At 37.4% G+C, this 13,371-nt stretch overlaps 1 protein-coding gene and 1 long non-coding RNA gene across 3 annotated transcripts; one reads left to right on the forward strand and one right to left on the reverse strand.

Annotated features, from left to right (window-relative positions):
- Positions 1–1,853: 1,853 nt before the first annotated feature.
- LOC125223511 lies at positions 1,854–2,490 on the forward strand. Of its 2 annotated transcripts, none has more exons than XR_007176726.1 (2): positions 1,854–2,030; positions 2,164–2,490. It is a non-coding gene; the product is annotated as an uncharacterized LOC125223511 (long non-coding RNA). The 2 variants fall into 2 exon arrangements; XR_007176725.1 differs by having other exon boundaries at positions 1,854–2,025.
- A 162-nt stretch (positions 2,491–2,652) lies between these two features.
- LOC125223510 lies at positions 2,653–12,505 on the reverse strand. Its single transcript, XM_048126686.1, has 10 exons — positions 12,182–12,505; positions 9,218–11,688; positions 7,873–8,472; positions 5,916–7,350; positions 5,060–5,403; positions 4,801–4,974; positions 4,494–4,651; positions 3,483–3,574; positions 3,285–3,406; positions 2,653–2,892 (listed from the first exon to the last, which is right to left on the reverse strand). The coding sequence occupies exons 1-9, from the start codon at positions 12,369–12,371 to the stop codon at positions 3,363–3,365; spliced, it is 5,508 nt and encodes a 1,835-aa protein (XP_047982643.1). The 5' UTR covers positions 12,372–12,505; the 3' UTR covers positions 2,653–2,892; positions 3,285–3,362.
- Positions 12,506–13,371: the final 866 nt, after the last annotated feature.

Consider the following 13,371-nt stretch of genomic DNA (forward strand, 5'->3'; position numbering starts at 1 on the left):
TGCTTGCCCAAATGTATAATTGCTTTATTAGCATAATCGTTTCCTAAAATATAAACATTTTGTTGTCCTACTCTCAATTAATTAAGATTCTCGAGATTTTGTCTTCTCTTTTCAATTCATTGTTTCTGTTTTAAATGAATCATCCTAGTGTTTACATGATCAATATTTTATTCATATTTAGCTTATTTCTTTTCTCTGATTTCATGTAATAGTGCATAATTTCCTAATGCAAATGTGTTTAAAATAATTCGTGTTTGAGTAATTTCCTAATTTCAAGCAAGATCTAATCTTGAGTAATTTAATCTTAGTAGCTTGGTTTGAGTCATGTAGAAGAAGAGACCTAATTAGTTCATCACACAATATATGTAGTGAAGGCATTTGAGAAGTTGGAGTGGTATCATAGCGATTCTATTTGACATGTTATATCCCGTGTTTCACTATACTGCATCGATGATAATAATACACGAAATTTAGCAAAAAAAAATATGATAGATAATTTTACGTACGCGGATTATGCTGCATCAGCGATAATAATACACGAAATTTAGCAAAAAAAATATGATAGATAATTTTACGCACGCGGACTTAAAGAGTAAAGACGTAAACACGAAAAAGACACTAGGTTTGGTTAGAAAACCCTTTCACATGCAATGAAAACAAGTCACGAGGGGGCTTTGAAGAGCCTTCATTCTCTTTATTTGTCTAAACATATGCACTTATCCTCAGTCTCCCATTGCCCCAATTATCTTTTATCTATTCAGCCTTTTCCAACCACTACCCACTAATTACTGTATTTCTCATTCATTACCTTTCTACAAGCTAAAAATTTATGTATGATCAGATGTATCCATTTAGGTAAAGTTAATTGGTATTTGTCCAAAATATTTTAATCTTAACTAATTTATTATTCACAATTAGGATTTATAATTTCGTTATAGATTTGGTTTAGTTGAATGTTTTTTTTCTAATGATGCTATTCGTTGCATGTTGAATCTTGAATGCATGAGATCAGAGGGGAACTTTAATCATTTTTCTTGAAAGAAATATGTTTTATAGCTTTGGCAATTCTTCATCAATATATGATTTAATAAATTAATATATATTGTTTCCTGGATCTCTCTTTGGATTTTGTATCCTAATCTTAATGAAAATCTCTAGCTTCATGACATCAATCTCGAACATAGTCTAATAGATATAGCTAGATACTCAATTATCGTGCTCTTTTATGGTCTTGATTTACTTTTGTGTAGGCATTATTTCCCAACATTGTAATGGGATTAATATTTGTTGAGTTAAATTTACTTATTTAAAAAAATTTAATTTATAACTAACCAATTTAATAAATATGGGTAACTAATCCTAATTTCGTCCCTAGTTGTGCTAGGTAGGGTTATGCAGTGGCACATAATTAATGCTATGTCCTATAGGTATTTGAAATTAATTTTGGAGAGAAGTGAAGTATGATGAAAAAGTAGTAGTATTATATGATAATAAGAATGGAAATCTCCTCGATGGATAACTCTTCCCTCTATAAATATAGCTCTTACCATTGCAACAACCACATCTCTCTCTCTCTCTCACACACACATGCAGACATCAGACATGTAAATATTCTTATTGTTTTGAGGCAAGTTTTTTTTTCTCCAAACTACATATCTTTACATTGTTTTGTGATTTTCTTGTGGAATTATGAGGCCCCTTTAAGTGCATAGAATTCCATCAACTCATGAAGGAAAGGAATGATGGGATCATATGCTAATTCATAATTGATCTCCTTTCTCCATTAGAATATGCAACTTGCAGTTGGCTATAGATATGCATTTATTGATTTGGTTGCTGTGAAAAACATGTAGGATGAAAGTGTTGGTGATGACAAATAATAGGGGAAGTTGCTGACAGAAGAGAGAGAGCACATGCCGCCATTGGCAAACAAGCTTCTTTGCCTTTGTGGAAATGTGCTCTCTTTATTCTGTCAACCATCCCACCGCTGCCTCTGCCGCCGCCGTCGTCATCTACCACCGTTGTGTAACGTTTGTTTATATTCTCTATATATGTATCTAGCTTGGTTTAACACACACACAGCACATCATCTCTTCACAGTACATTTCTTCCATTCCATATTTCATATTAAAATCTCAACAAGGTTGTTGTATTGAAGGACAGCATTCAATGATTCTACGTTTGAAGTAGGCACTTTTCCATCCATAGAGGGAAGCACTTTCATATTCAGAAGGCTCAATTTAACTGCTGGACAAAAGCTCTCTCTCTCAATTTCTGGTGTGGACCTTTAGATGATTGCATGTTTATGTTAATTTACTTGCTTTACATTATTAGAGCAAAGATGGTTCTTGGATTAGCAAATGAAGGTGGCAGAAGTGAATCAAAGAGCTCCACAAATTACACATGAATCATGAGTCATGACTCGTGACAATTGAGAACTATCAGTTTTGTTTCATTTTTATAACAAACTTTGAGTTTCTAATTCTTCGATTGTTTGTGTTCCATCATGTAATGGAATTTGCACTATTTGTAGCATGTGTTCCACAAGAAATATACTGTTGGGGTTAATGAAAGACGACTAACTAATTCACTCTTCTTATACTATAATTATGTTCCCAGCAGTGTGAAACATGGAATTTGGACAGTTACATCAAATGAAAGAACAAATTGTGAACTAAAAATCATGGATTCGTCGTAACAGAAGTAAGAACATTAATAGATATACAAGTTAGTTTTGTCCTATTTATTCCAAGCATCCCTTCTCATGTACACAATATATTAGTGATATGCCAAGCATCCATACCGGGCATCTAACATCAAATGATTGAGAGAGTTCATCCAGCAAACATCAAAAGCCTCGAATTCCAAATATCATCTCATGTAGACACAGGACTGCATCAAAAACAAAAGGGGGGGGGGGAGATTAAGCTTTCTTAACACTCCAATCTGCATCCTAGGTTGATACATGCAATGGACTAGGAAGACACCATTATTAGAAATCAAAAGATACTGCCCTGACATGAAATACTACTTATTACAAACATTTCAGATAAGGAGTGTCAAAACTAGATTCAGCTTTTGCTGATTCCTGATGTCATGAAACAACCTAATTACAAAGTCATAAGAGAAATTTTTGGGAATAGAAGACACTTTTTTTATTAAAATTTTAAAAGTACTTTACAAGTGATTCATCCTTTAGCTCTCTACTCTTGCATTTTGATAGAATTATCAAATTAACCCTTAATTTAATAAGTTGATATGACACAGAAAGTGAAAGGAAAAACCTTTTGAGCGTAATAAGCCTCTGTCAGAAACAATCAGCAAAAATTTGAGAGATGACAATCAACAGCCAATAATTTGATTCAAGCAGCCACCTTCTTTTGCCGTAGCTTGCGGGGTAGCAAAACTGGATAGTACAAATAAGTTATAATTATGAACTGAAGTTTTCATGCAAAATAAGTTCATATATATTCAAAACTTACTTTCACCGATACTGCAAAAACTTTCAAGGGGGAAAATCACATCAGGGTCCAATTGGTGCTGCATTGGTAAAAACAGAGCGATGGAGCTTTTACTGCACAAAAATATAGCAAACAACCTTAGCTTATGTTTAATAAAGAACTTAAGGCTGAAAAAGCTTGAAAGAGGCTGAGAATGAGAACTCCATGGGCATGAATGATTCATATGCTGACTTATTACTAAGCTAAGACTTTAGCCTATCTAAATCAACTGTGTCATCTAATTTTATGATTATAATCTAAATAAATAAATTATTTGACACTTCAAAACAAGTTCCAAATTTATGCTTGACATACTTTAACTTGACAGGGCATTGATAAAAATCTAAAACTCCATTTATTTGGATATTAGGCAGCATAGAATATGTGGAAGGACAAGTTCAAATAAGAAACCAAAAGCTAAACTATGTTTCTATTTCATTTAGGACGTCTAAAGTACTACTATAATTTAATGCCTTTCTAGAAGAGAGTTGAGCAAAATCAAAAGAGATGTCAAATAAAAATGAATTTGTAAGATACATTTGCATGACTGCGTATGGAAAGCACACTGTCTAATATTGAAGTGTTTTAACAAATATGCCACTTTTACCGTCTTTGTCAAAAAGATCAGGGAAATCAGATAGCATAAATGTATGTTCAGAAGTACAAGGCAAGCATCTAAGACAGCAATAAGATTAGTAGGCAGGACATATACAATTAGAATTATGGTTCCAATTCTCTATATGTAAAGGGTGTACTACAACAAAAGGTTTTATGTGGAGAAATAATTGAAGTTGATAATATTGCTTATATATAATAAAATTCAAACTACTTCCCCATTTTATTTAATATGAAAATGGGCAATTATCTCTTGTTTTCATGATATCTCGTATTGAATTCCTAACTTTCATTCTAGTCCTTAGAAATCAAGCATTACTATTTCATGCCTTCCAAAGCTATGCAAAACATCTCCATAAGAATTTATTAAATAAGCACCTGGACCATGATGGAATACGTTTCTTGTTGCGCAACTCATCATCCTCTTCATCTTCATCATCTGTGCACTGGTATGGAGAGATCTCATATGATTTTCCATTACTGTTCGGAACTATCAAGTCCTCATTTCTGGGTGATTTATCCACTGCATGCATCCCCTGGAAGAATTTGATGCAACAAATGTTGATGCCAAATTGAAGGAAGTAAGCATACAATTAATGTACAAAACATGGGTTACAGGTAAAGCACTACTTAAAAGTATTGCAGAAGACAATTCATCTAAAGCTACCATGAAAGAATCCCCTACCTCTCCATCACATATAGCAGAAGTACCAGATTCTTCATAATTCGCCACAAATTCATTTAGTGTTAAATTATTGCCTGCATCCTGCATGGCCACGCTTTCTCCTACAGTGATTTCCCTGTTCTGCTGCTTTTTAGATTCATTGTTGAATTCCTTCTTTCTCTTCATTTGGTCATCCTATGATAAAAACAGAATTTAGTTAGACAGCTTTACCCAGACAAATTAGTAGCCACAAAGCTTTTGACACATCTAAAAGTGTAACCTTGGTCCGTTGATTTTCCTTTTCAGGCCTCGCTACTCGCTTTTTTTCTTCTTGATCCCTTTGCCGCTGCCTTGATTCAAGTCGCATTCTTTTCTTCTCCTTCTCCTTCTTCTCTTCTTCCTCTCTCAGCCTTTTCTTTGCAATAACCTCAGCATCCTTTTTCTTGCGATCTTCTTCTTTCTTTTTCTTCTCCAATTCGATGTTTTTCAAATTCTTTTCTTCCAACTTTGCTCGTTCAAGTTTTAATGCTTCCTTCCTCTTCTTACGTTCATTTTCTTTTTGCTCCTCTACACGTTTTGCAGCCTCAGCAGCCTCCAGGGCCTTCACCTTGACATCTCTTTTTCCTACAAGATAGCGATTTCTATATATAAATATAAAGAATAGTTGAACGAAGGAATGATAAATTATTTCTTCTGCCACCTCGTCAACAACTACCAACATTCTGGACAAATTTCTAAAATTTAGAGGATTGACAACTTTACCGGGGATGACAGCTAGAGAACAGTTCAACTCTCTATAGTTCTTAAATCTTTATATGTATGACTAACCCAAACAAATACAAATGTATGAGGCATCCCTGTCTTTCAGTTTATCGTTATACTTACAAGTAAAAGTTTCTTCCCCCAAAATCCAAGAGCTACAAGTGATGACTTATATTCTTACTATGAATAGTAAATACTTAGACAACCAACAAGAAGATAGCAAGGGCCTAGCTTTTCAAACATTTTTTGAGATGGAATAGGTCCTTAGCTGGTTTGTGAGACATGCAACCCTTTCAATATGGCAGTGTTAATATAATGATATAATCTAACAATCAAGTCAACATTAAAAATAAAATAGACAGGCAAAAAGCTACCTTGACATGCTGTAGCTGCTTGTTTTTGTTGTATCAGTGGTATAAAGGAACTAATATTCGAGACAATGTTATTACTTCTAGATCCTCTCGAAGAAAACTTTTGATCCCGCCCTTTCAACCTGGTTTTTGTTGAAACAACTGACTTGCTGATGTTGTTGTACACTGATTCATTGGCCCTCTTGGTTGCATTTGAACCAATAGATGAAAGTTGGTGTTTCCTACCATCAGCAGCACGAGTACATGATGTCTGCTTTTCGCTGGCCTCGCTATTTTTTCTGAACTGATACTTTTGACCCAATAGTGTCTTCTCTTGTGTCCCAGTGACACTAAATTTTGATCTGAGAAAATCCACAGAACCTGCTCTCAATGTCTCCTCTTCTGTAGAAACTGAAATGGGAGGATTCGTACACATATTTGTTAAATCTGTAAGTGGATTCCTTTTATCACAGTTGTTAGCCAATGATGAATCAGTTTCATCTTGTGTATCACCTGCATTCTCTTCCATAGTTTTATTCTCTTCACTACTACTGGGATCTTCCTCTATTGGGAAGCAAGTAAGTTCAGGATTTGAAGTGGAACATTTTCCTGAACTCCGAGAATGTGATGAGAATTGATGCCAAAGCTTCCCAACTGGAGATGGCGGTTGGTTTCTCGAATCCCAACCATATCTTTCACCAGAATAAGCAAGAGAAACAGAATAAGGCATCCCATCAAGGGCATCCTTGTAATCATCTGAAGAACTGCTATGAGACTGAAAATGAATCCCAACCTCAGCATTTAAAGGATTAGCATCTCCAAATTGTGTGTGCTCGAGATGACCATCATCAGATATAGACTTGCACAAATTTCCGGTGTCCTGAAATTTGAAAGCAGATGAGAAGTGGGATGAGGATCCATCCAAGCTAGCAGATCTGCAAATTTCAGCTAGAACGCTAGCACGTTCCAGTGCTGTCCTAGAAAGTTCCAGTTCACCAAGGTCAAATCCAACTGCTGGAAGATTCATTTCCTCGGTGTCTGTTTCTGCATTTACAATGAACCCCTCAAATACAGGCATAGATTGATCAAAATCAATAAGTTGCATATCTTCATGGCTTGAGGAAAGAACAGAATGCTGCATGTGTAAACCATCCTCCCACTTGGGAGGTTGCTGTATTTCCTCAGTCAGTGTACTGCTGAGTTTCATAATATCAGAACTTTGATTGTCAGTATTATTTTCGAGATTACAAAAGTTCTGTCTACATTGTTTATACCCAGACAGGCTTGCATCAAGGTCATCGCAAGTCAAAGGTGAAGTTCTGGTTCCCTCAATATAGCATCCTTGTGAGTTTCGGGATTCTTTCTTGGCCAAGCTTGAGATGGTCGCAGCTAACAGCTCGCTATTTATATCAGGCGATGTATGTTCATTTTCACTCTTTTCAACGTTGCAAGATTCAACCTGCAAATTTAAAGAAGAAGAAAAATCGGAATCACCATACTCGGCCTACTGTGCATCTTTAAGGTCAAGCAACATTCTCGATTACAGGTCTGATCTACTTTCAATTATTTGACCTCACTATCATTACATTGAAGTGTAGCAAATAGAATATCAGTACATTTTCATTATTTCTGAATCGGTGACTTTTTCTTTTAAGGATCTTAGACTGCCAGCTGTCCAAGATCCTTTTGTTAAAAATCATGAAAATCTCCCTCATCCAACCCCAATCCCTTAAAACTACTAATAAACACCTACATGAAACAAACCAAATTTGACAGCGCCATTCAAAAGTCAGTAAATAATGAATATTCAGCATATATGGATCATGATCATGGATTCATGAGTAGAACATTTTAAGAAAATAAATAAAACTAGACATAATTTAACATGAAGAAGAAACCATCAGGTAGGACATTCACAAGAAGTCATATTTCATAATATCTACCTAAATGCTTTGAAATGAAGGCATGAAGAAGATTATACCTCTCCATGATGGGACAACATTGCAGGTTGAATTTCTTCCATTGAATTAGCCTTCGCCTCTAAGCATAATCCATCATCTGTACTCTTTTCTCCATTTACCACGAGACCAGAGTCTATCTCAATTTCCATTGTTTTCTGATAAGCAATGTCAGGATCCCATTGAAAGGTGTGAGGCTTTGTCACCCGAAAGCTTTTGGAAGTTGCACAGCCACGATCTTGCTGGTGTTCAATTTTCCGTCTTTTGATCTGTGGCCATGATTCAGTTCGCACGTGTCTGAGTCTTCTCTCGAATGACAAATTTTTATCATCCAACCTGATCATACTAGGTCTTCCCAATGAAGTAATCCCCAGTGATGAATCTCCATGTTTGCTACTTACACCACTCTCAGGCCATGATAATATTTGAGATTGATGAGCAGGATATTGCTTCATATCATCAATTGCAATAGGATTTGTCCCTGCTTTCTTAATTAAGCAAGCATTGGACTTTGCTGCTTGGTCTTTTTCTGACTCTTGGACCTGTGAAAGCCTTGAGTTTTTGCTTTCTGGAACACTGAAGACCAATTGACTCTTATCACATGCTTCATCATCGAAATTCCCCTGTGACGAAGAAAAATTAACCTCAAAAAAAAAGAAAAATAACATCTAGAATCCTAGATTAACAGACAACGTTGAAAGGTACTGAAGGCTATGCATCTCTGTAGGCATGATAAAATGCATATTTAAGATAATGGAGTCGTGTGTGCTGATGAATTGCAGTTGACTAGATTAGTGATGGTTCGATGAAGTTTTGCAAACAGTTGTTGGACAAAGAATGAGGATGATATAATTTTCTACTACGGTATGGTCATTCACATCCTAAAATAAAAATTGGCAAAGCCATTGCGGACTTCAGAGAGGAAAAGATTGGTCATAGAATTTATTTATAATTTCAAAAAGGTGATCCAACGTTCAAGACACTTCATCCTTCTCCCTATTCATTACTCTCAGAAACAGTCCAAAAAATAGTAATAAGTCGGGAGAAAATAAATGGAATTTGCAAATGTGGTCTTGCTGCAATAATAAATGTTATAAAAATCATCAATGATGTCACTTTATACGAGGAGCTATGAATTTTCAGAAGAAAAGAAGGCTTTAGGAATGTCAGATTTTTTGTGCCAGCATTACTCTTCAATGAGGAGCTGTATGATTGCAGTAGTAAATGTAGAAGGAGCATCTTCAATGGTTTTTTTATCTAACTTAATACTAGTTCAGTGTGAATGAAAATGTGCACAGTATTATAAAAAGAGATTATAAAAACACTAGAAACTGCACCAGATGAGGAAGCATATTCATATGAAAATACCTGTTCCATGCTGTGCACAGGGGAGGACTCAGGCCCATATTTTATATGTAAATTCTCTGGAAGAATTTGAATGTCAGTTATGTCGACCAGTTTAGATGGAAGATCATGCATCTCGCCATGAACTTCAGAACTTCTAAAATTTAGCTCAACTTCTGAACTAACTTCGGAAGCATTTACTATTACACTGTCTATAACTGGTCCAAATTTTCCAATGTGAGTGTCTGGGCTCTCCTGGACATCAGGTTGAAAGGAATCCCTACAGACTTTCCCTCCTTGAGTTGAGATATCTAGCATCCTTGGTAACTGCTTACTTGAAGATGGCTGGTTATTTCCACCAGGAATTCCTTTATCTAGTGATACATCAGGATCATGCAAGGAACAACTCAACTTCTTTCCAGATCTCGAAGTGAAGGCTTTCAGGTCGCACTCTTCAGTCTGTTTCACCTCTAACTGTTTTGGTTCCACAGATGCGAAAGAATCTGATGGAGTCAGTGCAAGTTCAGACTCCAAGCCTCTTCCCTGCTTAGAATAATCAGAACTGGAAAGTCTAGACTTGTTAACGTGATCAGGCAAACACAGCTCACTGGCCATAACAAGCTTGCCATTTTCATCATCATGAGGCAGCTTATGGGTGCTAAGATAGGGAGGAATAGATTGAACACTTGATATCTGAAGTTCTTTAGCAGACTTTCCTTCACAGTCTGAGATGGATTCAGTGCCCTCATTATACGTTACAGGAAGATACATTTGTTTGCCATACGAATGAGTTTGTGAGCTTGTCACCCTACGAAATCCATCAGACGTTTTAACCAACCCCAATAGCTCTTGAGAATCATTAACCTGTCTGGCTGATCCTGCTCTTGATGGCGGATTATTTTCACCACAAATTCCTTTGTCTAGTGGTACATCAGGATCATTCAAGGGACAATTCAACTTCTTTCCAGATGTAGAAGTGAAGGCTTTCAGGTCGTACTCTTCAGCCTGTTTCGACTCTAACTGCTTTGGTTCCGCAGATGCAGAAGAATCTGAAGGAGTCAGTGCAACTTCAGACTCCAATCCTCTCCCCTGCTTAGAATAATTAGCACTGGAAAGGCTAGACTTATCAACATGATCAGGCAAACAAAGCTCACTGGCCATAACAAGCTTGCCATTTTCATCATCATGAAGCATCTTATGGGTACTAAGATAGGAAGGAATATATTGAACACTTGAGCTCTGAAGTTCTTCAGCAGAATTTCCTTCACAGTATGCGATGGATTCTTTACCCTCATTATACGTTACAGGTCGATGCGTTTCTTTTCCATAAGAATGAGTTTTTGACCTTTTCACGCTACGAAATTCATCAGATGGTTTATCCAACCCCAACTGCTCTTGAGAATCATTAACTTGTCTTGCTAATCCAGCACTATGAACGTTACTGGAATGAATCTTCATTAAGGATCCATCAAAACGATCTGGGGGTAGATAATCCCCAGCATCCTTCATAGTAATATCGATTCCCTGATGATCATCAAAAGAACTACCAGCTTTGGTTGAGTCACAACCACAAGTTTGCCTTCTGCTGGAAACATCTGACCTAATAATTTCACCCGTATGAACATTTGTTCCTTCATCCTCGCAGAGAAAATCTGCATCTTCATCTGCCCTGCCTCTAATGCTTTCACGACAAACAGCAGATGGTCCAGCTGATTTTGGCAGGTTAACGTGATTATCAGGATGCTCAGTGTCAGAAATAGGATTGGATTCTTTTCTCTTTACACGAGCATCTTGACATGAGGCCTTTTCTTTGTAGTAATTAGATGAACAACCGAATGGAGAAGAACCTACAACAGATATTGGAACTTCTGCATGAGATTCAGACCTACACTCAGAGCGTGCAGCCACTTCCTCTTCTCTATTTAAGCTATGAGTTTCAACCACATTCCTATTCACACTACTGTGATTATCAATTATACAGGGTTCTTCCAATTGGGACATATCACCATTTTGGCATGGCTGCTTTGTAATAGAGAGAGAAAACCTAATCTGGCTAGAAACAACATCGCCATTGCTCTCATGTCTTAAACCACTCTTCCCTGATGCTTTTGCACTGCTGCGGAGCTTAAGAGCTTTTTGTCTGGACTTGGACCTCTGGATTCCAGCTAGCGACTGATCTGGTATAGTGTAATTATTTGAGATATTTTCATCTATCTGATCCTTAGACGATGCAGCACTATGATCTAGCTTGGGAACTAAGCTGAGGGCACATTCACCATTATTGTCACAGCTAAATCCAGGTGCTACTGGTTCATTTTCTTGATAATGATCTTCATTAGCAGCTGGAATTTCCACAATGTCTCCATCCCTAAATTTATCGTGATCACCAATAACGATTAAGTTGCTATGCCCTGGGGAGCTTGCAATAGAGCAACGGGCTGACCCCTCCTGATACTGACTTAGAAGTCTAGAGATGAGGTCTTCTTCATTTAGCTCTGCAATGACAACATAATTAAAACAAACAATGTATGTCAGTCCTCAAGTGACGAACACCTTATTTCACATAGTATTATATTGTACTAAGTATTATCAAAATGCAAAAACTCAATTTTCCTTGGCTATTTAACCTAGAGAAACGTCTAATTAGACATAGTCAACAGTTGCAACAATGGCAGATACAAAGACTTTCCAGCAATAGTTTATGCCCAAAGCTTCATCTATACTATTTAGCCCAAAATTGTTTGACAAAAAAAAAAAAAAAAAGATTGGTCCTATCTATCAATGTAAAAAAAAATCGCTCTGTCCAGATTTGCTAGTGCTGCTGACCTAAAAACAAACAATAAATTTGAAAAAAAAAAAAAAATCAACAGATAAAACAATAAACAATCTGTTTTTTCAAGGCTCAAACCATGGGAGCACTCAATTGCACACTCAATTCGGGGTTTGAAGCCCTTGACCAAAAATTGGCGAAACTCTTTACGAAAATACCTTTCTCGGCCGAGGTGCTAGGGTCCCGAAGCCACGAGGGAGGGCTGATTCCTTGAATGAGGAGTTTGGAAGCGAGGTGCTGACTGTACGCCTCCGTTTGTTGCTTCACGTGTTCGATTATCGATCTCTTCCGCTCGGAGAGCCGCGACAGCAGCTTCTCCACCGCCTTCAACTTCTCCGCCGTCGCCATCTTCTTCCGCCACCAAGCTGTGTGGTTATAGATGATTCATCTATGGAATAAAAATCGACCTGAAGCTGCGACTTGAAATCGTTTCAGATTCGAAAATTACGAACAGAGAGAGTGTGTGTAAATGTGATGGTTGAATGAACGGTGAGGATCACATCCAGTCGAGCGCGGAAGGGAAATTCAAAATATTGGGTGATTAAGCTAACCGTTCAAAGATAGAAACGTAGGCTGGTTATAATATGCGGGTCGGATCCAGTCCAATCTCAGTACTGTCAATTTTAGTAATAGGCTGATATAATAATATTAGGGCTTGATTGGTAGCTTGAAAAATATTTTATTAAAATTCTGCATAAAGTTTTTATTAAATGTTGATAAAACAAATGCTGGCTATTATGCAGTTTGGTTCATACTGTTTGTCTGCTTAATACTGCGAGACAGTACTCCAACAAATTCCAGCTATGCAAAGGATACATGACTGTGATGACTACAATGCCCCTACTGTACGTTAAACAATTCCCATACAACTCTGCTTCTTCATCGTCCTAGCCAAAAAATAGAGCGTATTTCCCGGCGCTTCGCGCCATCTGAATCAGCTACCCTCTATAAAGGACGAGGTTAATTCCTTCTTTTTCACACCAAGTCTAACCTCCAACTCACACTACCATACTCCAACTGTCTTCCATGCTGCAGATTCAAGGATGCAGGGTGCGTTTCTCTCGCACTTGTAGCGAAGAAATTGCACTTTAATTCCGTGATCGTGCTTGAGGAAGAGGATGAGCTCGACGTCGTGATCGATGCCGGCCGGAAATTGGGCTTCCGCCCCGTGCTTGGCCAGCGCGCAAAGCTGCGGACGAAGCACGCCGGTCATTTCGGCTCCACCTCCGGCGAGAAAGGTAAATTCGGCCTCACGACTGCACAAATTCTCCGAGTTGTGAAGAAATTAGGGGAATTCGAGATGCTCGATTGGCCTCCAATTGCTGCAGATTTGCAAGGAGGATAGAGC

This window comes from Salvia hispanica, chromosome 4 (genome assembly GCF_023119035.1).
Source record: "Salvia hispanica cultivar TCC Black 2014 chromosome 4, UniMelb_Shisp_WGS_1.0, whole genome shotgun sequence".
NCBI lineage: Eukaryota > Viridiplantae > Streptophyta > Magnoliopsida > Lamiales > Lamiaceae > Salvia > Salvia hispanica.

Coding starts and splice junctions, on each gene's coding strand:
- LOC125223510 (XM_048126686.1), bottom strand. CDS start 12,371: ATGGCGACGGCGGAGAAGTTGAAGGCGGTGGAGAAGCTGCTGTCGCGG. Junction 8,473..9,217: donor CTGTGCACAGCATGGAACAG/GTATTTTCATAT, acceptor TCTTCGTCACAG/GGGAATTTCGATGATGAAGC. Junction 4,652..4,800: donor CTGCTATATGTGATGGAGAG/GTAGGGGATTCT, acceptor AAATTCTTCCAG/GGGATGCATGCAGTGGATAA.